This window comes from Mesocricetus auratus, unplaced genomic scaffold, assembly GCF_017639785.1.
Source record: "Mesocricetus auratus isolate SY011 unplaced genomic scaffold, BCM_Maur_2.0 Super-Scaffold_100007, whole genome shotgun sequence".
Classification (NCBI taxonomy): Eukaryota; Metazoa; Chordata; class Mammalia; order Rodentia; family Cricetidae; genus Mesocricetus; species Mesocricetus auratus.
This window is the reverse complement of record NW_024429191.1, coordinates 8571115-8594777: the sequence shown is the minus strand read 5'-3', so window position 1 is coordinate 8594777 and position 23663 is coordinate 8571115. Positions and strand designations below refer to the sequence as shown.

Here is a 23663-nt window from a genome sequence, read left to right as displayed (position 1 = left end):
GCTGCCTTCCTCCCCAGACACCAGCTGCCCCTGCCTGTCGCGGGCTGAATGTCCACGATTCCTGCCTGTCTTCCGCGATCAGGGGCAGGGAGTGGCGCTTCCTTACTCAAGCCAGCCTCGGCGGGATCTGGGGAAAGAGGAGCTTGAGGACTCGGAGAAGATGTGCGTGTGAGCGTTTTTTTTTTTTTTAAACAATGAATGAGTGGATTGAATGAGAGTGTGCACGTGCACTTGTATCGGTGTCAATTTGACTCGGTGCAGCCGCGGGGGAGTCCTGTAACGCTCCTTTTAGGGTCCTCTAGAGCTCTGTTAAGCTAACTGACCTGTCCCCCTCCATACCCTCCCAATAGAACCCACACCGACCCTGGAAGAAAGAGAAAAAAGGGGTGGGGAGGCATGTGTTGGGGCGCTGGGGGTCCCGGGGGACAGGCGTGGGAGGCGTCTGGACCTGCTGTCTGCGCTCCAATCCCGGGCGGGGTTTCTAGTCTTCCCGGGTGGGGGGGCAAGAGAGGAGGGACCTGTGGGGACACAAGCGGAGCGGGAGACAGTGCTTTAGAGACCTGGAAGAGAGAGACTAAGGGTGCAAGGCACAGTTCGTTGGGGTGGTTGTGGGGGCCCAGGCTCGACCGAGAACTAGAAACCCGAACCTGAGCTCATCCTCTGGCCACATACCTCCTCCAGAGAACAGAGAGACAGCCGGGCAGAGATCCCAGGAAGATATTTCCTGGTCCCGGACGGGCAGCTCCGACCAAAGTAAGACCAGGACAGAGGATCAGACGACAACGCCCCCTTTAGGTCACCAGGGAGACCCTACAGCGATCCCCGGAGCGTCCCAGGCCGTGTTCTAGTCCAGGCAACATTTCTTTGGTTAGGGAAGATGGGGACACCGGCTCTGCAGTGCCTCCTCTTCCTCTTCCCAATGTTGCTGCCGCAGCGAGGAGCCTCAGCAGGGAGCCTGCACAATCCAGGTGAGTTAGGCACAGCAGCCAGGCCAAAGTTTTCTGCGCCCAGGGCTGGGACCACAAAACTGGAGAGGCGGGAGAGCTGGTGGATGGAGCAGCTGAGCAGCCCCAAGGCCCCCTCGGGGATGGGAACTGGGAGATACTGACTGGGACCAGGCAGGAGTTGGGTGTCGAGAAGTGAGGAGGCCCAGTGAGCATTCAGACTTCTCCAAGATCCCACGGTTGCCGGGCAGGCCTGTCCGAATGCTTCCAGGTGAATGGCGCTGATTATCGCGGCCACCAGAACTACACCGGCCCTCGAGGGGCCGGACGCCCTTGTCTTTTCTGGGACCAGACGCAGCAGCACAGCTACAGCAGCGCCAGCGATCCTCAGGGACGCTGGGGGCTGGGCGCGCACAACTTCTGCAGGTGAGGAGCCTGACTGAGCTGTCAGCAAGGCAGGGCCAGTGATGGCAGGAGGCCAGGCAGAGGGGAGGTCGGTTCTAGCCTGGTATAGTACCCTCTGGAAGGTTTAGGGGCTGGACCTACCTCATACTAGATTCAGCACAAACTTGGAATTAAAGATATGTCAGACTTAGGTGATAGTTTCTGCAAATCCTCCAGTCAGGGCCAGGAAAAAGGCTTACACCCTTAAAGGACCCTTGGATGCCAGATCTGGTTGGACTCGAACCCTGAAATGATTGGACTGGCTCTTGTAGTAGTTACTTGAGCAGCATCTACAGCCCATCATGTGAGGAGTTCAAAGCCACAGCTCTCTTCTGGAACATCAGCCAGGGACGGAAAGGGAGCCACTTTCTGCCCAACCACAAAGCTGAGGGTTCGCCGCTTGCCCTCCTTTGACATTTTGGGCAAGACCCATTGAAAAGTCAGGAAGGTACCCATGAGGTCAAGTCACACACCTAAAAACAACTCTCCAGGCTCTTATGGCGACTTCCCTGTCCCCTGGGGAGGTCAAAGTCCAGGAGCAGGTGCAGAACACTAGACTGTGCCCTGACAGAGAGGAGCATGGCCTCTACAGCATGGTGGCCACACTGGAAAGGGTGGTGGGCTCACCACCTCCCTCCGCCCACAGGAACCCAGATGGCGATGTGCAGCCATGGTGCTATGTGCCCGAGACAGAAGAGGGCATCTACTGGCGCTATTGTGACATCCCCACATGCCACAGTGAGTGACCACAAGAGCCTCACCAGGGGTCACTTTCAGAGGTGGGGCTCTGACTCTGCTTTCTCCACAGTGCCTGGGTACCTGGGCTGCTTTGTGGACTCCGGGGCACCCCCTGCTCTCAGTGGTCCCAGTGGCACCTCCACAAAGCTCACAGTCCAGGTGTGCCTCCGATTCTGCCGCATGAAGGGCTACCAGGTACGGTGGTTGGGCCCAGACCAGTGACCCTTGACCTTGACCTTAGAACCCTACCCAGCTCCCAACACTGATGGCAAAACTTGACATTAACTTCTGACCCTCACCAATCCCTACTTCCCGCCCCACTACTCCACCCATACCCACCATCCCTGCCTTTGGGGTCACCCAGTCTGTGCTCCCAGCTGGCTGGCGTGGAGGCTGGTTATGCCTGCTTCTGTGGTTCTGAAAGCGACCTGGCCCGGGGACGTCCAGCCCCTGCCACCGACTGTGACCAGATCTGTTTCGGCCACCCAGGCCAGCTGTGTGGAGGCGACGGGCGACTGGGCATCTATGAAGGTGAGATGTGGACCAGAATGAAGAGTGGCGTCTCAGTGGGATCTGATGTGCCATCCCCTAGTAGGAATGGAATCGGGGGAGCCTGATGTTGGAGTAAGACAAGATAGGGAAGCTAGGACTGGAGGCAGGATCTGTAGCGGGCATGAGGCTAAAGCTGAATGTGAAGCCGGCACTTGATAAGGGATTGTTCCGAAGGCGGGGCCTATTTAAAGAAACTGATGGGTGCTGGATGCCAGTACGAGGGCGGGAATGAGTCCTAACTGGAAAGGGGAATCTTTCCACCGGGGTCTCTGCGCTGGAAAGAAAGAACCCGAATGGCCTCGAGTTCTTGACCGCCTGCCCCGCCCACAGTGTCCGTGGGCTCATGCCAGGGAAACTGGACGGCGCCTCAGGGTGTCATCTACTCCCCGGATTTTCCGGATGAGTATGGGCCAGACCGGAACTGCAGCTGGGTACTGGGCCAAATGGGCGCTGCGCTAGAACTCACCTTCCGCCTCTTCGAGTTGGCGGATTCCCGAGACCGGCTGGAGCTACGCGACGCCTCGTCCGGCAACCTGCTCCGCGCCTTCGACGGTACCCACCCGCCACCGCCTGGGCCTCTGCGTCTGCGTACTGCTGCGCTATTGCTCACCTTCCACAGCGACGCGCGGGGCCATGCTCAAGGCTTCGCGCTCACCTACCGCGGTGAGCAGGGGGCCGGCCCTCTTTCCCCCCCACCCCCGCTGCCTACACACCCCTACTCCGGGCCACCTCGCCTCATTTCTCTCTCTGCAGTGGAGGACAGCGCATCACCTAAGGATTCGGCTGAGATTCCTGCAGGAGACCCCGATGGTGCCAACGTGAGCTGCAGCCCTAAGCCGGGAGCTGCACAGGCTTCCATAGGGGGTGAGTCTGGCTTGCAGTGTGGGAGTTAATCAGGAGTGACCCCTCGGAGCCCTGTCCTCATTGCCCCCTGTGCCCACAGCCCGAGTCTTCTCCACTGTGATGGCCATCTCCGTGCTGCTGCTGTTGCTCCTGTCGCTGCTGCGTTTGCTGCGTCGACGGTGCGGGCGCTGGGGCAGGGCCTGAGGGCAGACCCTGCACTGGGCGCCTGATGCCTCCTGTTTCGGGTGTGGGGGCTCTGGTGGGAAGCTGGGACGTGGGAACAAAGCTAGGATGGTCCTGGGTTCTTGGGGGCGAGGCCTTGGGAGAATTACACATGGGTTCTCAGGCAGAGCAGGATATTGGAGGCAAGACTGGGTATGTGTCCAGCTGACGTCTGCTCCCTCTCTAGGAGCTGTCTGCTGGCTCCGGGAAAAGGGTCTCTGGCCTTAGGACCTTCCCGGGGCCCCAGGAGAAGCTGGGCTGTGTGGTACCGCCGGCCCCGAGTGGTGGCCCTGCCCTGTCCCCCAGGGGACTCTCAGGCTGAGGGTCCTGCTGCAGGCTACCGGCCCCTGAGTGCCTCCAGCCAGAGCTCCTTGCGCTCGCTCATCTCTGCTCTCTGACCCCAGATGTCCGGGGTCCATCACAACTTCTGCCAGCAAGATGGACACCTGAGATAATAGGCAGCACCCTACCTCTTCCTTGTGCCTCTTTAAAGGTGGCTCGGTCTCTAGTGATCTCGGGGAGACAAGAAAATTGGACAGGAAGCATCCAGTGCTGTTTGGGAACTTGGTCTGACCTTTGGGGTCAAAATGGTCGAAGCCAAAAGGCGAAAGGAATCCAACACGCTAACCCTTGGACCTTGATGTGAGGGGTGGTGTCTGGTCTTAGGGTTCTTTGCGCCTCTTTTGGAAGTGGTCCTAGACTGCTGCCCTCAATGAAAGTTAGGGGTCAACAAAATTGATCTAAAGACCGACCAGAGACTTAAAAATAAATGGCCTATTTTAGTAGAGGCTTCAGCAAGTTCTTTGTGTGAGAGTGTAAGGCGGGAGGGTTGCAGGTGAGGTGCTGGGTGTTTCATACGGTGAGCTTTCTTCTGAGTGAGGAAGTGGAAGCTGGTTGTGGGTGGCTTTATGCAGAAGAAGTTATTTTCTGATACCAGCAAGAGCAGAAAGGAGCCGACCTTTCTTCCCTGGCCTCCTGCCTATGCCCGTTCCTTGCCTGTACTAGGCCCTGCCGAGGGTGTGCCTTGTGGGCGATAATAGGGAGAGCGAGTTGGGTGGAACCCAAGCTCAAAGAAGCCTGGCTGGAAGGGCTGAGCCTCACCAAGGGCTCCTGGTACGTCACACATCTTAGACGCTTGGGTACCCGGCCAAAGCTATACGTTCATAGTGGGTGCGAGCCATCGTTGCGCGGGACTCATCTGAAGGGGCAGCACCTTGGACAGAGCCTGAGTGTGGGCTGAGATCTGGGTAGTCAGACTGTGTACTCGAGGTGGGTACACAAAGATGCGCGGCAACCTGGAGATCACTAAGAAAGCTAGGGTGTGAAATGTTAGTAGACTCCAGATGCCAGGCCACTCCAGTTGAGGACTCCAACCCAGAACACCACGTCCCAAGCCAACAGGCACCTCACGCAATGAAGACTGGAGCCGCATATGTTAAAAAGAGAAGGCCTGGGCGGTCTCGGGGCGGAGCATCCCTGCCCACAGCGCCTATTGGTCTTTGCAACGTGAACGTCAGGAATCCAGCGCGCGAAACATGGGCAGGGTGGCGGGGGCGAGGAGCTGGGGTGGAGCCTGGCGTCCCCTTCAGCGTCCGGCCGCGCCCGTCCTCAGGGCTGCGGCGAGACGCCAGGCTGCCGTGGCGGCCAACGGGAGCCCTTCTTGCGGTGCTCTGCCACGGTGGAACTGGACACACTGGGCTCCGGCAGCCGGGTCGCCAGCTTCTTTTCCCTTGCGGGGGCGTCGAGCTCGCGCGTGCGCAGCGCGTGAGGAAAGAGGGCCCGGACCCCCGACTGACCCCACGCAGGGCGACCGGACAGCCCGGAGGTGAATCGAGATGAGCTTCCCAGCGCTGCGGCTCCACTGAGGAGGAAGCCTGAAAGCAGAGGGTCGCCCGCCGGCCGCAGTGCATGAGGCCATGGCGTTCCTGTCCGGGCCGCGCCTGCTGGACTGGGCTAGCTCGCCGCCGCACCTGCAGTTCAATAAGTTCGTATTGACTGGCTACCGACCCGCCAGCAGCGGCTCGGGCTGCCTGCGCAGCCTCTTCTATCTGCACAACGAGCTGGGCAACATCTACACACACGGTAGGTGAGCGGCGCCCCACTTCATGCTTCCCACACTCGCGGCCGCCTTGTCTGTGAGCGTAGCAGCTTCCCGAGCCCCAAGTCCTAGGCTACCCCTGCCCTAGTTGGGCCGGGAGCCGCGGTGACAAAGCTGCCATTGTCCCAAGCTTCGCTGCCAGCTTCTGCTTTTCCTGCAGTGCTCCAAGGGAGGAGATGTGAGCAGAGTGGGAGCTAGCTTAATCCCGCTGAGCTCTAGGGGTAAGGATCCTAGGATCCCCTTGGTAATCCTGCACCCTGGGCACCCTCCTCCTCCAGCGCTGGTCCTGGAGATGGGCGTTCACTGGCTAGGAGGAGTCAGAAACTAGAAGACCTCCCCTGCCTGGCCCAAGCCCCTCCTCGTGGTGGCCTAGTGTCCCCGCCACCATAGCAGTAGTCTTGGGGCTCCGCCTGGTGTCCCCCCTCCCCTTGCGGCCCCCTAGAGCTCTGCTGACACAGCCCTGTCCTGTCCTTGAGCCGCCCCAGCTGGGAAAGGGGACTAGAGCCAGTTAGGTTTAGGCTTGTGCTTTTCTCTAAAGGAGAGGGAGAACGTTATTGTCAGACCCCCCACCAAGAGTGGGGCTGATGCCTGCATTTGTCCTCTAGTAGGGCAATGCCAACTGCCTGTGGGGAAGGGTGGGGAATCGCCAAGAAAGGCCAACACTGGAAGGAACAGAGCTCCTGAAGACACCCCCAGAGGAGAAAGAATAAGCTCCTTTCAGCCCCCTTCCCTTCGTTCTGGCCTTTCCTGCCCTTCTTTCTTTATGAAAAACAAAAAGACTCGAAGTCTCCATCTGCCTGGACACTTGAAGTGTTAAGTAACCCCGAGTCTGGTATGACCCTCCTGTCCTAACCAGAATTCAGGTTGAGGTCATGCTTCTCCAGACTTCTGCAACACTCCAGGACGGACAGGCAGACCTGGTCTAGCCTTCTGTGTGGCAGAGAGGAGTTGTGGCTTTAGCCTCAGCGAGGAGGACAACACAGGAGTTAGTCTGCCCTGGCTCATCATCCTGTCCTTTGCCTAGTTGCTGAGCTCAGCTGGGACAGGTCACTGAGAGCCTGCTTCCATACTTGCAAAGTAGGGCTCATTGTCTTACTTCTAGACCTGCAGTGAGTCCTGACAGTAACACTTCTGAAAGTTTGGAGCCCACAGACCCTCTTCTGTGTGGGTTGGCAGCAGTATTGAACTCTGCCTTGCTCTGTCTTTCTTGTGTTTTTAATAGTCAGGTCACTTTATTACTTTTTATATTTACATATTAACTTAGTGTGTATGGGGGTCAGTAGGTATATATCTGCCAAGGCATGTGGAGGTTAGAAGACAAATTGTGAGAGTTGGTTCTCTTCTGCTATGTGGAATCCAGGATCAGACTAAGATTGTCAGACTTAGCACCTTACCTATGAGCTATATTCCTGACCCCAGTTGATACTTTGTTTTTGGATGTGCTTTTTCTTTATGATGAATATGTTGAATGAGTAACTCTTCTTCCCTTCTAGGACTAGCCCTGCTGGGCTTCCTGGTGCTGGTGCCAATGACCATGCCCTGGGGCCAGTTGGGTAAGGATGGCTGGCTGGGAGGTACACATTGTGTGGCCTGCCTGGTCCCCCCTGCAGCCTCTGTGCTGTATCACCTCTTCATGTGCCACCAAGGAGGCAGTACTGTGTACACCCGGCTCCTTGCCCTGGATATGTGTGGAGTCTGCCTTGTCAACACTCTTGGTGAGCCAGGGCCACAGGAAGGTGGAGGCAAGGGCTACTGGTGGGAATCCTGGGTAGGGAAGATCAGCTAGCTTGAATTGATTGAATTGATATCCTTTTCCCCCCCCCCCTCTCTCTCTCTCTCTGCAGGGGCCCTGCCCATCATCCACTGCACTCTGGCTTGCAGACCCTGGCTTCGTCCAGCTGCTTTGATGGGTTACACTGCACTGTCAGGTGTGGCTGGCTGGAGAGCCCTCACTGCTCCTTCCACCAGTGCCCGGCTTCGAGCCTTTGGTTGGCAAGCTGGGGCCCGCCTGCTGGTGTTTGGGGCCCGTGGAGTAGGGCTGGGCTCAGGAGCTCCAGGCTCCCTGCCCTGCTACCTGCGCATGGATGCACTGGCACTGCTTGGAGGGCTGGTGAATGTGGCACGTCTGCCAGAGCGTTGGGGACCTGGCCGCTTTGACTACTGGGGCAACTCCCACCAAATCATGCACCTACTCAGTGTGGGTTCCATTCTCCAGTTACATGCTGGTGTTGTACCTGACCTGCTCTGGGCTGCCCACCACGCCTGTCCCCCAGACTGAGTTGTCTCCTAGCTGCCAAACCAGCCTGCCCACAGCTTCCTGGGACAAATAATGCCACCTTCCCTCCTTCTGCTGGTCTGGAAGGGGCTGGCTCCTTGGACGAGCCAGGACATGGGACTTCCTATCTGGGAGACCACTCTTCATCCTTTCCTGTTGATTAACCTCTTCTTGTACCCAGGCCTTCAAATTCTAGCTACCCCTTTCCCTGCCAACTCCCCTCCAGGGTACCTCTTCACTGTCGGCTAGAAGGAAATCGTTCTTTGGGCTTCAGTTTACCCTGTTTTACCTGAGAATCTCTGAATTCATGTCTGACAGTTGAGTTCTGCCAACTTACCAAGCCTCCATCCCAGAATCACTGGCCCTACCTTGCCATTCCCACAAGACACCTCCTGGACTCTTGAACTACCTTCTCTGCCCCTGCTTCCTGACCTCCATCTTTCTGCCCTGCATGCCAACCTCTCAGCAGCCAGAATTTTACCATTCCTGCAGTCAGGATGCAGGGCAGTGAGACCAGGCCCTTTTCTCAGGACCAAGTGGGCACTGGTCCTGCTTGTATCATCTGGCCAGGAGACATCAGAGGAGCTGCTGCTTTCCCTAGGCCACAGGCACAGATGTGGAATGGTGGCTTTGGATTCAGGCCTCTCTGGACCAAAGACTCACCTTCAGTGCCGTGGTCTGACTGACTGACTTGCCTACCAGAGACACGTCTGCTCAGGAAATTTCTATACAATGTGTGGTTCCAGCCTGCTGGCCAAAGGCCATTCTGTAGCAGAGCATTGCCTCACAGCCAGATCATCTCAGAGGACTAAGGCCCTAGGCAACATCAATAAAGGGAGAAGAAGCACTATGTTGCCACATGAACAACCTTGGGTGCTCCCAAGATTCATTACTTTTTATTAGAGACAGAAGTTTCTGGGGGAGAGGTAGGAAAGAGGGTCAGAGGTTTAAAAGCACTGAGGCTGGGCCTGTGGCTCAGGCTGGGTCTAACGAGTCCTCAAACAGGCTGAGGAGGTTCCGTGGCTCAAAGGTGGGGCAGGGACCTCTAGGAGGCTCCGAATCCATGTCAGTTAGGTCCAGGGCATCCCTTAGGGGAGGAAAGAAAAAGAAATAAGACTTTGGATCCCAAAGCCAACTGTGCCCAGCCCTAGGCCCTGGGCTTGCTCTCCTCCTCACCTTGGCATGTACCTGCCTCGAGGGGTAGAGGTTCTCCTAGTGATTCGGGACAGGATGGTCTCGGGGGAGAGTGAGGGACTACAAGAAAGGACAGAGCAAACAAGGTGTTGAGGGTTGAGGAAGTAGTACCAAACCAGCTCTGACCCTATTTGGTTCCAGGCTTCTGCTTGCTAAAGGTAGGAGGCCATAATTGAAACAATAAACACACACATTGACAGCTGTCAAGTCTTCCTATCTGACCATGTTCAGGGGTCATCTCTGTCTGTTTTCGTGTTCAACTGAGCTGATGCCAAGTTTTGTTAAATGAAGATTTTCTAGAACTTGGTATGTTACAAAGAACCTTCAGAGTGAGGGGAACAGTACTATAAAAGGAGGGATCCTGAGAGTGTATGGTTCTTCCTTGTAGCAGTTTCTTAATCACACCTTTCCCTTGGCTAGCAGACACCTGGGACTCAGGACAGGGACTTACCAGGTTCTGGGAGGTATTCACCTAGGTGAGGACAGCACTTTGTCCCTGAACAGAGGCAGCCTCTACAGAAGTGGGGGCTGCAATCCTGCACTAATGACTGGTATAAAGCTATGCTACTAAATGCCACAGTTGCCCACACAGGCCATGAGCCACACCCAGAGTCAGTCCTTGTCCCCTGAGTGTGACAGAGGCCCATCTACCTTCCTGTCTATGGAGCCTAGGACACCTTCCATGGGGCATTGACTGCAGTGATGTGCACACACCCCACCCCCATGTCCTAGACTCTCACCCACCCTATGCTGTCATCATCCCAGCTGCTGGAGAGGCTGCTGTCCAGGAGGGGGCTGCAAGGTGGAGAGCCAGGTGGTGTGGCTGGTGGGCCTGGAGGCTGCAGCCAACTGGCAGGATGAGCCAGGCCATGCCAGAGCCAGCAGAGCAGAGTGATCAGTGCCTAAGAGGAAAGGGAATCTCAGAAATCAAGCCTTGTAAAAAAATCACAGCACTTGGGAGGCTGAGGTAGGAAGATGATGAGTTCAAGGACAGCCTGGTCTGTATAGTAAGTTCAAAAGGGAGCCTCAGGAGAGTGGCTAGGTCCCCTGGGCAAGGAACAGGTGGCATACATCAGCATCATAGAGGCTTACCTGCCACAGGGCCCAACCTCGACTCAGGGCTTCTGCAGCCATATACCACAGAACATTCCAGGGACGTGGCTGCCTCAGCATGGGCAGGGCCAGCAGGGCCTCAGCTGTGGCTCGATGCTGGGGGTCAGGCTCCAACATCATGGTGAGGACAGAACGCAGCTCAGAAGACAGACCTGCCCATGAGGCAGAGCCACACATGTCAGGAGCCAGGGTATTGACTGAGCCCTCAGCCCAGCAGTGTCCTTACTACTAGCCACCCCTTGCCAGAGAAGCTGGTAGTAGTTGGCTCTTTTCTGAGCCCCCACTCACCAGCAGTGAACTCAGGGGGCAAGTATCCCTGGCGCAGCTGCTGCCAGCCCTCCCCACCATGGGGCAGTTCCATGTTGCAGGCCACTTCCAAGATGGTGAGACCCAGACTAAGGACAGGGCAAAGAAAAAGAAAGGCAAAGTCAGCTTTGTGACACAGTTTCCTGTTCTATGCAGCATCTTAGTAGGAAAGGGCTGCTCTCTTCCCCATAAATCAGGACATTGATGAAAGAGAGGCGAGGAGCTTTGAGGCCGCCTCTGGAGGGCCAGCGGTCACAGCCAAGATGGAGACCTTGCTGTGGCGCAGAGGCCACACACTTAAGCAGTTAGCATGTTGCAGTGGAGGTTCATTGGAACCCCATTGACATGTAAACTGGTTTCCATGATTATTAGGGTTGGCATCATCATTATGTAGAAATAACCAGAATACAAATGAGGCAGAGCAGTGGTAGCCAGTGTGGACTCAGAACTCTGGGCCTGGGTATAGTCCCAGATGCTAACTGTGGACTTGACAAGTCCCTCAACCTCATTGCACCCTACTCTCCCTGTGCTGGAGCATAGCCAGAGAGCTGCTAGACACGGAGATGGCTAACCTATAATTTAAAGGGGCTTACTCTGGAGACCTCTCAGTTAGTGGGAGGGACAACACCTCCCAGGCCTGAATGCCCTCTTACCCCAACACCAGGAAGAGCTCCTCTGTTGGGCAGTCCCTCCCTTTCTGCTCATCAGTCCCCAAAAAGAGCCTCTTATAGTCCCTTCATGACCTCTCCATATCCCAGCCTCACCTGAATACATCTGCAGCTGTCCCGTAGGAGCCCTGCAGCAGTTCTGGGGCCATGTAGCGAGGGTCTCCTTCCTGGGCCTCACCAGCGCCAGTTGAACCCAGCTCCACCAGTAGTCCAAAGTCACCCAGCTTGCAGCGGCCTCGGGGCCCCAAGAAGATGTTGGCAGGTTTGACATCGAGGTGAACTAGGCCTTGACTATGTAGGTGGTCCAGAGCCAGAAGAGTGTCCCGCAAGTAACCCCAAACCTGGGCCTCTGGCAGGCTGGCCCCCCAGGCTTCACAGTGCTGCTGCAGGCTGGGCCCACAGAGCTCTGTCTGCAGGTACAGGATGCCGCCCTCCTCCCAGGCCTGCTCCAGTCTCACACAGTGTGGGTGCTGCCCCACCTTCTCATGGCCGCCTACCTCAGCCAGCTTTCGAGTCCGGTCTTTGGGGCCTCGGAATGGCGACATGGAGCGCTTAACAGCATAGAGTCGGCCATCTTCCTTGGAGCGTACCTGGAAGGGAGGTGTGACCCAGAGGCAGGATAGAGGACAATCAGAGAATGCTATTATGATTTCACCATGTAGGGAAATACATGTCAGTCTTAAGACCTCTGCATGCAATGATAATGAACTGGACACATGTCCATTGCAGGAGAGTGCACTAGAGACCCAGCAACAGAGGAGATGGGGCAGACTAAGCCCTCTGACCAGGGTCCAGTGCTAACAGAAAGATTTAGACCCAAAACAACAGGGGCAGTATGCCCTCTGGAAAGGAAAGATGATCCAAGGGCCTGTGCTGCTTGAATTCTAAGTGAAATTGCCTTAAATAGTGCTTGTGTAAAGGAGAGCTGCTGTTTTACAAGACATATAAATAACTGGAAAATTAATAACCATATTAAAGAGAATTAAATTATGATGGGAAAGGGTACAGATTTTGAGCCTGCTAGCTTAGGGAAAAAGGTAGGCATTGGAGGCATTGGAATCAACTCCAGGCCAGACAGAACTGGTCATGGGTCCCAGTACAGCCATCTCCAAGCAGAGAGGTGGCGACAGAGAACCACTACAGGGTGTGCCAGGATCTGGACAAGGAGCTAGTGCTCCTGAGGCAGGTCTTCAAGGTGCCTGACCTGGGGATGGGGAGTGGGAGGTGGGGTGAGGAGTGGGAGGTGGCTGTAAGCCCTAGGGAGGCAAGCTGTCAAAGAATAAAAGGCAGCAGGACACCTAGGACACTATCCCACCAAGGCAAAGAGGTTCCCCAGAGAAACAAACCCTGGAAACCACCCTTCATTTACCTTGAAGACCTCTCCATAGGAGCCATGACCCAGGCGGCTAAGCCTCTGGAAGTTCTGCTGAAAAAAGGACTCTGGCCGACTCGGGTCATACCCAGGACTCTGCAGGGTCTCTGAGGTCTCACCCAGGAATGACACCCTCCGGGGCTGGGGCTGGTGCCAGCCTGGGGTCCGAGGAGGGAAGAGACGGCTGATAGGAATGCTGCCTTTGGCAGGAGGCCGAGGTGGAAGGCTCCGGCTGAGGCCCCTGGGCCTTTTAAGGGAGAAACCAGGCTCTGCATGTCGGAAGTAGGCTGGAACTGGGATGGGGGTACCACTTAGGGGTGGTGGGGTGCCCTCCGTGGGCACGGACATGGCCACTGCTAGAGGATCAAAGCACAGAGCAATGTGTCCACTTAAATAGTGCTCGATTCCGTGGCGCACAAGAGAGCCACTGCTTTGCCACACACACGTTCTACTTTCCACATGAAGGTTGTGTGCGCCGCAAGTGCCTGCAGAGAAGAAGAACAGGCTATCACACACCTGCACACTTGGAGGTGACATAAACATGAAATCAGGACCGTAAGCCTGTATCTCTAAGGGCCTCATACCCAGCAGGAGAATTATAAGACAGGCAGCCCTAGAGTGGCCCATTCAGCTTTCTCTGCACTCAAAGTCCTGGGATGGGAAAATCATGCCATTCCTCATCACCAATTCCACAGTAAAAATAACTTCCGAGTTCCAAAACTTGACTGTCTTCTAGAATATGTACACAAAATGAGGAGACTGTGGACTTCCCCCCAGGAACAGATAAATGAAAACTATATACTATCTTAATCTCTGGATGTGATACTAAAGACAGAAAATGAAACACAGAAGAAAATCTAGTAAATCTTGGTAAGAACGTGGAGAAAGAGTAGAACCTTCAAGTCACCAGCACTATGGGCACATATCTAGAAGTGAGGTTCTTGCTGCCTCAACTCCCTGTCAGAGTTAAAGTGTCTGCCTAGGAAGAGCAGGTAGGTTCTCAGCATTACTGTTTCCCACCAACTCTACAGAGCAGAGGCTGGATTTCTGTTAGTGAGAGAATAACCAGGGGCTTTCTTCTCTCTCTTGTGCCACTGACAGATGAGATGGAGGTTCTACAACAGGCCCAGCAGGCTGAGAAGCCCATGGTCCAAGCCCTAGCTCATTCACAGGGAGCTCCACATTGGAAGAGGCTAGCAAAGAATGCCAGAGACCTCTGTCCTGTTCCAGCCAGGAGGAGGTTCATCACTGTCCACAGCACAGCTTAGACAAACTGCCCGGGGGTAGAGGCAGGCTGTAAAACAGTTCTAAGGCTGTCTCCAGGAAAAGCTGACTTCGAAACAGGGTGAAGTTCATACCTGACAATTATATCAAAAAAAGTAAAGAGCTAGGCACAGTGAGGGTCACCTATAATCCCAGCACTTGGAAGGCAGAGGCAAGAGAATAAGAGTTCAATGCTATACTTGGCTACATAGAGAATTCAAGGCCAGCATGAGTTACACGAGACCCTTGCTCATGTAAGTGGGGGAAGGGTCTGCGACACAAGACCTGCAAGATGACTCAGTAGGTAAATATGCTTGCCTTGCAAACCTGACAACCTCATTCAGACCCAGAACCTACATAAATGTGGAAGGGGAGAGTAATTCCACAAAGTTATCTTCTAACCATCACATATGTGTCATGGTACACCCCAACAATAATAAATATTTTTTAGTGAATGAAAGCTTTATGTCTTAGTTGTTGGGGTTGGACATGGTGGTATATACCTATAATTCTAGCCTAGGAAAACTGAGGCAAGAGGTTCACAAATTTGAGGTTAGCCTGGAGCATATATTCAGATCTTGTCTCAAAACTAAGGAAGAAGGGGCTAGAGAGATAGTTGGACAGTTAAGAGGATGGACTGCTCTTCCAGAGGACCTGGATTTGATTCCTAGCACTAACATGACTGCCTGTAACTCCACTTCCAAGGATCTGACACCCTCTTTATGCTCCATGGGCACTGCCCACATGTAGAACATAAACCTACAGTCAGACAAAAAACATATATATATATATATATAATAATCCCATACATATAAAATAAATAAATCTCAAAAAATTATTAAAAAAAAACTAGGAAGAAATGCTGGGCATGATAGTGCATACCTTTAATCCCAGCACTTAGGAGGCAAAGGATCTCTATTTTTATACAAACAGATAGATCTAGGTCAGTCAGGGCTACATTATATAGTTTAGGAGAAGAAGAAATGTAGCTCAACCGAATGGTAGAACACCTTCCTGGCATGTAATAGGCCCTGGTTTGATTCCTACTACCAAAACAAAAACCAACAGGCACATGTTTTGGGAGCACAAATGTTCTTGTTCTCACAAATAGTACTAGGGAAATCAGGAATGCACAGGGTTGTCCTTTCAAAGAAAAAAAGATGTGGTGATATATTGTTTATGAGCTAATAAAGCCACTGAAGATCAGAATGCAAAGCCAGCCATAGAGGTCAGGCAGGAGTGGCACACACCTTTAATTCCAGGACTCAGAAGACAGAGGCAGATGGATCTCTGTGAGTTCAAGGCCACCCAGGCCTACATGAGAGTGAATCAGTCTAAAAGAGAAACAGAGTTCACGCCTTTAATCCCAGCACTAGAGAGGTATATAGGATAGGAACAGGGTCTTGTATTCTGGCAATTAGTCTCCAGCGACGGTGAGGACAGGATCTCCATTTCAGCTTTGGTAGGGGTAAGAGCTCTCTGGTGGCCTGGCAGCTTTGCTTCTCTGATCTTCAGTTTGAACCCCAATATCTGTCTCTGGGTTTTTATTATTCCTACTACAAGATGTATAACCACTTCTGCCCAGAAGGCTGGGATGGAGGTGGCTAACAGCCTAGGTGACCCCTGTGCTATCTATATAGCCAGGCCACACCTGGCTCCCCCAACCAGGACCAGAGGTGGCTAATAGCCCAGATGACCTCTACACTATCTGTATGATGGGAACAGATCCTTCTCTAGGCCTTAGGATAGATAATACAGTAGCCTATCTATAGAACTGAAAAGAGTTTTGATCTAATTATGCTTCCTTGTGTACAGGGGGTTGTATTTCAGCAGGAAACCTTTTCCCAAATTGTACTGTACTTAAATATGCCTACAATAGACTGTCCAGTGTCAGACTCTAGATGTTTGAACCAACACTGGCTACTGAGTTGTGTTGAATGGGATTTCCTTCTTGCCTGATACAGATCAATCTTTTGCAGGTCCTGGTGGTTTCAAGGCCCCAGAATGCTTGCATATACATACAAATGCCTAAATAAAAAGGAAAACATGTTCATGGCAATCGTCTTAAAGTTGTGAATTGGGGTATAGTTCATGGTACCGTGTTTGCTTAAAGCACTATAGCTTCAATACCTTCAGAGGCCTTCAGCTCAGCCTTTTTCTAGCAGAGAAAACAAACCCCTGTTCAACCTCTCTAAATTGGTCTGCAGATTCAGTACAATCTTTGTCAGAATCCCATCTGGCTTCGTTACAGAAAACAATGTGCATGCCAGGCGGTGGAGGTGCACACCTTTAATCCCAGCACTCTGGGAGGAAGAGGCAGGAGGATCTCTGTGAGTTCAGAGGACAGCCTAGAAGAGAGCTGATTCTATCATTCATGTGGATCTTCAATCCCCCATCCCACCAAAGTTAAACTCTCATAAGACGAAATTTGGAAGACTTCCAGATTTTCAAAGTTTCTTCAAATCCACAGTAATTTGAAACAGTTCATTCATAAAAAGATGGCGGGGATAGAATTAAGTGTTCTGAAATTTATGGTTTAATCATTTTTTTCTTTGAAACTGGGCAGAGTGGCACACATCTTTAGCCTCAGAACTCAGAACTCAGGAGACTGAGGCAGGAGGATCTCTGTGATTTTAAAGTCAGCCTCATCTACAAAGCAAGTTCCAGGACAGTCAGGGCTACACAGGGTGACCCTGTCTCAAAAGAAAATCCCCCCCCATCTTGTTTTGTATTTTTTTCCAAGACAGGGACTCATTATGTAGTCCAAACTAGCTTTGAACAACTTCCTGTTTCACTCTCCAGAGAGCTGGAATTATTTTCAAAGTTAGTGCCAAACAACCCAAAAGGAAAGAAGTCTTGTCAACAAATAATACAACTGGGTAGCTTCATGAAAACGTAATTTAGGGAAAAAATTTGACTTTATCCATTTTTCTCACTCAGTGTGTATATTTATAATTTTATTTTGTTTTGAGGAAAATCTATGAAGCCCAGACTGACCTTGAACTTGTAGCAATCCTCCTGCCTCAGTCTTGTAAGTGCTGATATCCATTGACGAAACATTAGTGTTTGATCTTGGATGCTGCAGACTCACTAGTGGTCTTACACATATGTGCTTTCTTGTGATACCTTTTTAAAAGCTATTATTCATTTATGGTAGTAGGGAGTAAACCAAAGGCCTAACACGTTAGGCAAGCCTTTTACCAGAACTACATCCTTACCCCTACATCTGCGCTTTCTAAATCTGAGGTTTATTTTTGTTTGTTTTTTTGAGACAAGGTCTAAAGGCTGTCTTCAAACTTGTGCAGCCAAGGATAACTGTGTCCTCCTACCACTCTCTCCAGTGTGCTAGGATCACAAGCATGTACCTTACACCTAGTTTATGCAGTGCTTGAGTAGCAAGCTCACAGCATCATTCATGTTAGGTAACTGCTACACCAACAGGTTTATTAATATAACCCCATGCCCAAAATCTGGGATATTATGAAGAGCACCTGGCAAGAGGAGTTTGTGGACTTGCAATTCTGCACTGACCTACAAAAAGCTGAAGAATTTAAGACTGGTGTCTGGCATAAATGCTGTTATCATAACCGGTGCTTTAGATAGTAATTGAAATGACTCAAGTACAGTGATACCATCATGTCAGTAATTGTGTGCCTGTGGGGAAAAGTGGGGAAGCATCGGGTTGCTACAATGTTGTAATTGAAACAAAAACAAGTTGAAAGCAATTTTAGGGGAAAACACAATGTATCAAAATTTGCCACACCTAGCTGTGGGTGGTGGCTAGATCAAATTACTTGGAGCATGGTTAGCCTAGTGAGGTTAGGGACTTAAATTAAAAGAGTTGGCTGGAAGGCTCTTTTGCTATGGCTCTATTTACTTCAAGAATCCCATCTCAGAGATGACTAGGCCTAGCATGGTCAGGGCCCTGTACTTGGTCCCCACCACAAAACAAACAAACAAACAAACAAACAAAGAAGTTCTTGGAGCCGGGCGGTGGTGGCGCACGCCTTTAATCCCAGCACTCGGGAGGCAGAGGCAGGCGGATCTCTGTGAGTTCGAGGCCGGGCTGGACCGATAGCCTCCGAAACAATACAGAGAAACCCTGTCTCGTAACCCCCCCCCCAAAAAAAAAGAGTTCTTGGAGGAATCAGACTGTCAGGATCCATGATCGTGCTAGTTAAACACACAGCCTTGAAGAAAGGGAGAGATGGCTCAGAGGTTAAAAGTACTTGCTGCTCTTCCAGAGGACCCAGTTCTGATTCCCAGCATTCATACAGTGGCTCACAAGCATCTGTAACTCCAATTCAGAGGATCTGACACCCTTTTCTGGCTTATGTGGGCACCAGGCACGAACATGGTACACAGATACACATGCAGACAAAAATACTCATACATAAAAAATGTTAAAAAAAAAAAGGAAGAAAAAATATATAGTCTCCATGCCTAGCACCGGGGAACCCATCACCTTCTGTCTTCAGACAGGAAGAACGGCCCCTCTCAACATCATTTATGTTTTAACACCTCTGGCTTGGTCAAACCGCCTTTATGGGATGAGAAGGGTTGGTAGTGGAGTCCTGGCTGAGTCCAGAGTGGCCCTGAGCCACTGACCAGCCAGGGTGACCTCCCCGTTTCCAGGGGTCTCACCCTCTCATTGGGCTGGACACATTTGCTGACCGCCGTCTAGCGCTAGATTTTGAGATCCTCCCCGGCAGCGCCGCTGCTGAATTCGCTCCGTGGGCGAGGGGACACGACTGCGTAGACCGGCTGTCACCCGGAAGGGGCTCTTCCCAGAGACATGAGGGAAAAGAGAGGCAGTGCAGGGAAAGGACTTCCAGGGGGAGGAACAGGCAGGCACCTAGAGCGGCCCGCGGGAGTAGGCGGGGCGTGGGCGACAGCTGACCCGGAGTCACCCGAGGGCCAGTCGGCCCGTGACACACAGGGAGGGGTGGGGCTGCTGCAGAGGGGCGACCGGCCACTGAGGAGAGGCCGGAGGGCCGTCTCGGGGCGCAGCGCGGCAGGAGCGCGGGGCAGAGCGCCGGGCGGAAGAGCGGCGCGGCCCGGAGCCCTCACCCGGGTGTGGGCTCACCTGCGGAGGCTGGGCGGGGCGCGGCGCCGCAGCGAGGTCCCAGGTTCCGGGTCGGCGGAGGCCGCTGAGGGCCTCACTGAGGCCAGACAGGTCGGGGTCCGGCAGCGGCGCCTCTGAACACCGGGACGAAGCACTCTCTCAGAAGGGGAACGGCCCGTGAGCGCGCGCGGAGCCAGCTCGCGCCAAAAATTCCAAACCGGCCTCGAGGCCCCGCCCAGGATCGCCCGTAGCCCCGCCCCCTGGCGCAGCTCGTCAGGCCCCGGCATTGGCTCCGCCTCGCGTCCGGCGTGCGCAGCGAGGCCTCCCCGCCCTCAAGCCTGGCCGAGCTCTCTCACTGCGCAGGCGCACCTCTCCTGGCCGTACTGCTGCTGGGGGAGCTAAATCTTAATCCTGGACGCCGGGTGGGAGCGCTCCTTGACTCCCTCAAGATCCCCGGGACTTTTGTCAGCCTCCAGACTTGGGTTCCCACATTCTCTGCCCTCTTTGGGCTGCCTTAATTCTCGCGTCCATAAAAGGGGCAGGCAGGATCTTGTACCCAAGTCGCCACGGGAAGTCCTCAGGAAGTCAAGTGCCCTGCAACACACATCTTATGTACATTCGGTCCTCATCACACCAGGATAGCCGTGGGGAGCGCTTCTTCTAAGAAGCTGGAGTTTCCTTGTGCCCAGGTTTTCTTCTGGAGAGGAGAGATGAACCAGGGGTCTGTGCGGCTTGTATTTTCAATAAAATTCCCTTCAAATCGTGTTTGTGTAAAGGAAAGCTACTATTTCAGAAGACATATAAGTAATTGGAAGATTAAAGACAGCAAACTTATGATGGGCAAGGGAAAAGGTAGAGCCCTAAGGGGAAAGGTAGGCATCGGGCTCAGCTCCAGACCAGACAGCAGTCATGGATTCCAGCACAGCCATCCGTCACCTCTTGTAAAAGGACGCTTCCTTTAAAGTAGTTAGCAGAAAGCCTGTGCAGAACAACGTGGGATGGAGCTTGCTTCTTCGCAAAGGGACCTTTATTCATTTAATCGAGAAGTGAGAAATCTAGGCCCCGTCCAAACACAGCTGTGGCTATAAAGACCAGGGCTCGGGTGCAGCCCACCTCCAAGCCCTTTCCTTTTGCATTAGCGTCTCAGAGAGCCAGACACCTCACAGTCCTTGTTGAGGACCCCAGAGAGGTCCCTCTCCAACTGTTCAGGTTTACTTTCTGCCAGCCCTTTTTTTCTAGACAGGCCCCATCCCCTTCCAACTGTCTATCCCTCCAAGTTTAATTCATAATGATTGAAACAAACAAAACGACAAAAACACAGTGCAATGGTACATGCCTATATCTCAAGCACAGAGGTGGCTGAGGCAAAAAAGATCACGTGAACACAGAAATTGGAACCTAGTTGGGCACTATAACAAGACCCCTTTTTCAAAATCAATCAACCAATCAAACAAACAAAAGTTAGGCATAGTAGCCGGGCGTTGATGGCACACGCCTTTCATCACAGCACTTGGGAGGCAGAGGCAGGCGGATTTCTGTGAGTTTGAGGCCAGCCTGGTCTACAGAGCAAGTTCAAGGACAACCTCCAAAACAATATAGAGAAACTCTTGTCTCAAAAAACCAAAAAAAAAAAAAAAGTTAGGTATAGTGTTACAGATGTGTAATCCCTGCACTGGGGATCTGGGGAGAATAAGGCAGGAGGATCTCTGAGTTTCTGGCCACCCTGGTCTATATCAGAAGTTCCAGGAAAGCCAGGGCTACATAGTGATATCCTGCCTCAAAAGGGGGGGGGACAGTTTTTGCAACTTGAACCCTGTCTCATAAAGGAAATGGGGAAGGGATTGAAATGGCTAGTCTCTCAGTTGAATGGCACACTTCTTGCCCAGCATGTGTGAAGCCCTAGGTTCAACCCCCAGCATTACAGAGATAAATGAAAACATTTTCATTTCAGCAGCATACTTCAATGAACATCTCACTCTGTAGAGAAAGGCTGTACTATACATGCAATAAATGACAATTAGTAGAAGTTGCTGGTAAGTATGCAAATGTGTGTCAGGGAAATAAAGGCTCCACCAGTCTAGGAAATGAATAGCTCATCCCTCCTGGAGAAATGAACACTAGCTGAGAAAATATATGTGAACTGCTTTCATTGTAGGAGAGGCTGACCAGAGAGGTCAGTCCTTTTCTGTCTGAGTTCATGGTCTCATAGACAAATATATATATATATATATATATATATATATATATATATGAGCAGAAACCATGGGCCAGCAAGCAAAAGCTTGGTTAGAAAATGAGAACTGGAGCCAGGCAGTGGTGGTGCACGCCTTTAATCCCAGCACTCGGGAGGCAGAGGCAGGCAGATCTCTGTGAGTTTGAGACCAGCCTGGTCTACAGAGCGAGTTCCAGGACAGACTCCAAAGCCACAGAGAAACCCTGCCTCGAAAAACAAAACAAAAAGTGAGAATTGGGAATGATTGGTTTAACACTTTTTATGGGTCAGATGTTAGAGCCTCTAGTGTAGGTTTCCAACCTGTGGATCATGACCCCTCTGAGGAATCTAATAATCCTTTCACAGGGTCATTTCATAGGCCACCCAAGACCATCAGAAAACACAAATGCTTACATTATGATCCATAACAGTAGTAATATTACAGTTATAAAATAGCAAAAACAAATTTAAGGTGGGGGGGTTTCAAGACAGGGTTTCTCCTTGGCTGTCCTGGAACTTACTTTGTAGACCAGGCTATCCTCAAACTCACAGAGATCTGCCTGCCTTTGCCTCCCAAGTGCTAGGATTAAAGACATGCACCACCACTGCCTGGTGCAAAAATACTTTTTATATTTGGGGTTGTCACAACATGAGAAACTGTACTAGAAAGTCATAGCATTAGGAAGGTTGAGAACCACTGCTCTAGGGGAAGAATCTTCTCTCCCCCTGACATAAAGTCAAACATGGTTGCATCAGTCAAGACCATGAGCAGCTGCTGTTTAAATCAGGAATCAGGGACCCCTATCCACACTTTGGTAGCACAGACAGAGGCATGTTTCCAAAGGAATCAAAACCAGGACTCTTAGCTGAACGTGGTGATGTGTGCGTTTAATCCCACCAGAAACCAGCCAGTCTAAAAGAGTTCAGGGCCAGCCTGGTTTATGTTGCAAGTTTCAGGCCAGCCAAAACTCTTGCACTGGAAGCCTCCAAACCTTAGCCAGATGCTAGGTTCCACAAGTCCCATCCGCACATCCAGGAGAGAGCCCTGCCCAACATCCCAGTGTAACACTTTATTGCAACAGTACCACAGAGCTATACATACCTCCCAGACTCTGAGGAAGAGTCCCTCACCTAGATGGGATCACAAACAGAATGAAGTGACAAGAAAGGGGAGGAGAAAAGGAATAATCTCAAATGGGATCCTGGAGCTCCTAGAGGAAACTGATGGGTGTTTCTGATAACTGGCCGCGTTCCATTTCTGTTGCATAGTGCTCACGAGTATTTACTAAATTGCACATTTCTGTCTCGTGTATGCTTCTCTGTGTATATCATATTTCATGGCTGCAGAAATTCTAATTGGCAGGTGGGTGGGAAAAGAAGTTAACAGAGGTCAGCTCTGCCCATTTGTGAGTGCCTGGGTAATGTCTAGGAAGGTGTCCCAAAGGCAGCCAAGGGAAATCGGAAGCTCAGATGTGGCCTAAAGCGCTGCCGACACAGGGTGGAAGGGGCAGCTGAGGAGCAGCAGCTGGTGCGGGAGGTGTCTGCCCACAGGCGCCTGGCTGTGCCTCCAGCTGTCCTCCCAAATTCCCACCCTCACAGGTGCTGCTGGGGGCCGGGGGACCTTTGATACAGACTGCCATTTTAGGTAATGTGTGTCGCGGGCATCAGCCCTGCACTTCCAGCATCCCGGCTATCTGCCTGCACTTGATCCCTGCTATAATCCCAGCTATCTGCCTGCACTTGATCCCTGCTATAATCCCAGCTTGCACTTGATCCCCTGTAGTTGCTCGTCTGTTTAGATATCGGGTCATGTCCCCTTCAGCCCGAGGTGCTCAGCACCCAGACTAGTGCTCTCTCAGAGTTTCTTTGAACTCTCAAATCTCTGTTCTTAGACTACCTGGATGAGAAGTGAGGATTCTGCAGGTCTTGAGCAGACATGAAGTTGGCCCAAGGACCCAGGCTGGCCGGTGTTTTCCACAGGCCTCTGCCAGCTCTCAGGCAGCCTGGCACAGTCAGAGTGTACCTCCTGTGTAGCCCTTTGGAGTCTCCCCTCCTACCTCCCTGGCGCCCTGCAAATGAGTCCTGTGTGCCTGTATGTCTGGCTCTGCTTAGGGGGCCCTCAACTGTCCCAGTTCTGAAGTTTGCTGATATCACCGGCCTGGGCCTGCTCAGGGGCATGGGGAACACTAGGAGCAGGGAGAGGAGTCAGAACCCCACGGACTGCTTGGGAGCAGACTCCAGCCCAACTGAGCAGTTGCACCATTTGGGTCATGTGCCTTTTCCTCTCTGCCTCTGTTTCCCTACCTACAAAACAAGAAGTTCAAATAGCCCTGACCCAAGGGGCTGTTACTGTC

At 52.5% G+C, this 23663-nt stretch overlaps 3 protein-coding genes across 4 annotated transcripts; 2 read left to right on the top strand and 1 right to left on the bottom strand.

Annotated features, from left to right (window-relative positions):
- The first annotated feature begins 877 nt into the window (after positions 1–877).
- On the top strand, positions 878–4528 carry Kremen2 (kringle containing transmembrane protein 2). The gene is made up of 9 exons (XM_040748203.1): positions 878–968; positions 1196–1370; positions 2035–2126; positions 2197–2321; positions 2504–2657; positions 3009–3341; positions 3432–3542; positions 3622–3700; positions 3931–4528. Exons 1-9 carry the CDS (start codon positions 878–880, stop codon positions 4139–4141), a joined length of 1371 nt encoding a protein of 456 aa, XP_040604137.1. The 3' UTR covers positions 4142–4528.
- Positions 4529–5302: 774 nt separating this feature from the next.
- Paqr4 (progestin and adipoQ receptor family member 4) lies at positions 5303–8983 on the top strand. The gene is made up of 3 exons (XM_005081643.4): positions 5303–5825; positions 7335–7556; positions 7686–8983. Exons 1-3 carry the CDS (start codon positions 5660–5662, stop codon positions 8117–8119), a joined length of 822 nt encoding a protein of 273 aa, XP_005081700.1. The 5' UTR covers positions 5303–5659; the 3' UTR covers positions 8120–8983.
- Pkmyt1 (protein kinase, membrane associated tyrosine/threonine 1) lies at positions 8965–19312 on the bottom strand. 2 transcript variants are annotated; one of them, XM_040748202.1, is made up of 9 exons: positions 19119–19312; positions 18677–18815; positions 12767–13254; positions 11494–11987; positions 10712–10818; positions 10403–10575; positions 10055–10212; positions 9293–9370; positions 8965–9203 (listed from the first exon to the last, which is right to left on the bottom strand). In XM_040748202.1, the coding sequence occupies exons 3-9, from the start codon at positions 13115–13117 to the stop codon at positions 9092–9094; spliced, it is 1473 nt and encodes a 490-aa protein (XP_040604136.1). In that variant the 5' UTR covers positions 13118–13254; positions 18677–18815; positions 19119–19312; the 3' UTR covers positions 8965–9091. The 2 variants fall into 2 exon arrangements, with proteins under 2 accessions (XP_040604136.1, XP_005081699.1); XM_005081642.4 differs by lacking the exon at positions 18677–18815.
- Between the last annotated feature and the right edge of the window lie 4351 nt (positions 19313–23663).

Excerpts from the sequence above, each read along its gene's own strand:
- Pkmyt1 (XM_040748202.1), bottom strand. The coding sequence starts at position 13,117 with ATGTCCGTGCCCACGGAGGGCACCCCACCACCCCTAAGTGGTACCCCC. Across the intron at positions 10,213-10,402 it reads GAGGTTGGGCCCTGTGGCAG|GCACTGATCACTCTGCTCTG; the intron begins GTAAGCCTCTAT and ends CTTTCCTCTTAG. Across the intron at positions 9,371-10,054 it reads TGGGATGATGACAGCATAGG|TCCCTCACTCTCCCCCGAGA; the intron begins GTGGGTGAGAGT and ends CCTTTCTTGTAG.
- Kremen2 (XM_040748203.1), top strand. The coding sequence starts at position 878 with ATGGGGACACCGGCTCTGCAGTGCCTCCTCTTCCTCTTCCCAATGTTG. Across the intron at positions 3,342-3,431 it reads CTTCGCGCTCACCTACCGCG|TGGAGGACAGCGCATCACCT; the intron begins GTGAGCAGGGGG and ends CTCTCTCTGCAG. Across the intron at positions 3,701-3,930 it reads CTGCGTTTGCTGCGTCGACG|GAGCTGTCTGCTGGCTCCGG; the intron begins GTGCGGGCGCTG and ends CTCCCTCTCTAG.
- Paqr4 (XM_005081643.4), top strand. The coding sequence starts at position 5,660 with ATGGCGTTCCTGTCCGGGCCGCGCCTGCTGGACTGGGCTAGCTCGCCG. Across the intron at positions 5,826-7,334 it reads GGGCAACATCTACACACACG|GACTAGCCCTGCTGGGCTTC; the intron begins GTAGGTGAGCGG and ends CTTCCCTTCTAG. Across the intron at positions 7,557-7,685 it reads CTGCCTTGTCAACACTCTTG|GGGCCCTGCCCATCATCCAC; the intron begins GTGAGCCAGGGC and ends CTCTCTCTGCAG.